This window comes from Phaethon lepturus, unplaced genomic scaffold (genome assembly GCF_000687285.1).
Source record: "Phaethon lepturus isolate BGI_N335 unplaced genomic scaffold, ASM68728v1 scaffold34411, whole genome shotgun sequence".
Taxonomy (NCBI): Eukaryota; Metazoa; Chordata; class Aves; order Phaethontiformes; family Phaethontidae; genus Phaethon; species Phaethon lepturus.
In genome coordinates this window covers 12,561-15,570 of record NW_010517559.1, presented here as the reverse complement: position 1 = coordinate 15,570, position 3,010 = coordinate 12,561, and the positions used below count along the sequence as shown (strand labels likewise).

Below are 3,010 nucleotides of genomic sequence, written 5' to 3'. Positions count from 1 at the left end.
ACCGCATCACCGGCCAGTGCTGATTCTGCCTTAATTAAGGACTAACCTTTTGGCAGTTGCGAGCATCGCTGTGTTAACTCGGGAGCGACTCCAGAGCAGAGCGGCATCCCAGTTAAGCAAAATAAATTGTACATGATAGCTTAAAATAAGAGGAGGTCCCAAAGGATTAACACTTTGCCGGCTGCCCTTGCTTCCCAGCCGCTGGGGCATGCACCGAGATGCTTGAGGCTCATCTTCCACCAGTGGAGGATTTTCTAAAACGCCAGACCTTGTCCCCAAGATACCGGTTCCAGACTCAGTGTTACAAACATCACATCTATAACAGCTCTTATTTTCCCGAGAAACATTTTCACATGATGGGAGGAGTTAAATTTGGTTCTCAAACCCTCCCTCACCTACATCCACATCGCTGGGAACTTCCCTCTACCTCCAAGTCTTACTGTTTGGGTGTCTCCTGGACAGCCCCAGCTCTCAGGTTTGATGATTTTGGGGGAATTCCTGCTTTTATTTGTTGGCTTGGTTTTTTTGTTTGTTTTTTTTTTTTTTTTCCTAGATTGCTCCCTCTTACAGCCGAAGAGAGAAGCTTTAAAACGCCAGCCCGGGGAATTACAAGCCCTTGTCCGCCCTGGGATCTCTGCCTGCTCCATCCCCTGGTCCTCCGGGCAGGTCTCACCCCTTGGACCTCTGCAAACTTACAGCTTGTGTGGGGGTTTCGTACTCCCTTCCCAGAGGAGGGAAACAGAGAAGCAGGCTGTCCCAGCTGCAGGGCTGCCTGCTCGCTGGAGTTGCGCCTGGGAAAGGAGGGGTTTGGGGTGCTCTTACTTCCTCTCCTCCAGGTTGGAGTTGGGATTCTTCATCTCCATTAACGCGCAGCCAAATTTCTACAGAAAAGAAATTCAAAAAGGTCATCGGTTTTGCCAGCCTCTGCAGGAAACGGAGCGGTGCCCAAAGCCTGGGCTGCAGCCCTGCTCCCTGCTGGCTGTGCCCCGCAGCCTGCACCGCTGTTGTGCAGGGCTGGATGAGGTCGTAGCTCCCCGGCACCTTTTCGGTGCCATGACATCGGTTGTACAGGATGAATTGTCTCACGGCGAGGAATAAGGAGATATCCCCATTTCAGAGCAGGCTGGAGGCAGGCAGGAACAACACCAGGTGTAACACAGAACCTGGACCTGTTTTGGGCCATTCCAGCTCAGGCTGAGCAAAAAGAGGACGCTCCTCCCCGTTTCCCACCACCTCTCTTCTGCCCGTGCCCCTGCCGTGGTCGCCCGTCCCTGCGCTCTGTCCTACCTCTCCGTTCTCAGGTGGGTCTCCATTGCCAAAGGTGCTTGTGACCACCAGGACCATGGTTTCGTGCTCTAGGTGCACGATGTCGTACTCGTCCATGGACATCACCTGGGAGCAACAGAAATGTTAGCCAGGGGCCTTCGGTGGGGAGATGTACCACCAGCCAGTCTCCCGGGACGGGCCCCAGCCCACCTGGGGATGGACGCAGCATCTCCTTGCTGACTCCATGCCAGCGCACGGGTAGAGGTCTCCACACGGGGAGCATGAGGACAAGAGCCTCAAGGGACATGGACAAACCACGGGGCTGCCACCTGAGCTGCCCCCAGAAGACAAATGTGTGCCACACTGCCTGCAGGAGCATCAGCTGGAGATGCTGCCCAAGTGCAGGCTCCAAGCCAGACCCAGGAGGTCACATCCTGGGAGCTGCTGAAGACCCTTGGCAGCTGGGACGCTCCACGTGCATTGAGCCGCGTATTGCTCCAACAGCCACGTATTTCCTTGGGCCACCCAGGCGCACGCATGGTCTTGCAGGGGCAGGAGCTGGGTACAATACCTTAGCATCGAAAGCGTGCTTGAAGATTTCACACAGAGTTTTTGCATAGACCTGCGACTTCCCTGTTTCAGTGGCGTATAGGATGGTCGCTTTGACCCTCTTGGCCATGGCCTGTCCCATCAGCTTGGCTGAGAACTTCACAGCTCTAGGAAGCAAGAATAAATCCCGTAAGAGAGCTTGTTGCCTTGTCGGTGCCTCTAGCCCGAATTATTCACACTCTTTTATTTATTATTAAATGAACAGCCTGCCTTAAAAACTGCAGCACTTTTTTTTGTTGTTGTTACATGCCAAACAGGGAAGCTGTGGGAGAGCCTGTCTGTCTTGGTTTGCCAGAGGGGAAGACTAGATGAGGGGGCTTGAAGACAGAGCTGAAGTACCTGAGTGGGTACAGGGAGGAAAATGCTAAACCGAGTGTGGAGCTGCCCTTTCTGCAGGGACAGGGAAGCAGAAAAAGGATTGCTTGGGTTGCACCAAGACCAGCGTTGGCAAGTTTGTTATTTTAGGGCCACTCATAATGACGTCGGTATTATTTTTCCTAAGTGGAGAGTATCCTCACCATTTCTAAACGGGCCATCAAGCTTTAAGTGGAGCCAGCAGAAAGGCGGGTCTGGGTTTAGCCTGGTGCGTTGCAATAGGGAAGGGGCAGTTTTTGGGGGGTGGAGGGATACGGGCTGCTCGATTCACTTCGGCGGGGTGATCGAGCTCAGCGGGACTCCTGCATCCCCTTCAGACGAGCCTCGGGGAACGGAGGTTGCAGCTGCACTGGTTACACTGGGAGAAGCCTCGCCTCGCCCTGCCCCTCCTGCCAAGGAGGGAAGAAATGCTCTAGTTTTGGAAACTTGCTGGTTTCCCCAAAAAAAAAGGCGAGGAAAGAAGAGGTAGAAACCCCACCAGGCTGGTATGTCCTGGCCCCTCCAGGCAGCTCCCCTCCACGCCGAATTCAGCCTCGGGAGCATTTACGTCTGCTGCTACGCCGTCACCCCCTCACCCCTCAGCGTCGTTCCGCAGGTTAAAGTCACCCCTTTGCCTTCCCGCGACGGCAGTGACCCCGGGCGCACACACAAACAGAAGCGCTGTTTCTCCTAACTCAGTGGCCCAATTAGCCTCCCTGCGCTCCCCGCCAGCCCCGGGCTGCAGCCCAGACCCAGGCACCAGCGGCAGCCGGGGGAGCAC

General features: G+C 55.0%; 1 protein-coding gene across 1 annotated transcript in view; it reads right to left on the bottom strand.

The window, feature by feature from the left end:
• Positions 1-696: 696 nt before the first annotated feature.
• The window catches only part of LOC104628014 (nitric oxide synthase, brain-like), a gene marked incomplete at its 3' end in the record, with an annotated part of 14,813 nt that continues 12,499 nt past the window's right edge, over positions 697-3,010 (bottom strand). The window contains 3 exon segments of the mRNA XM_010296441.1: positions 697-881; positions 1,288-1,392; positions 1,838-1,982. Of these exon segments, the coding sequence (XP_010294743.1) occupies positions 697-881; positions 1,288-1,392; positions 1,838-1,982 (435 nt within the window).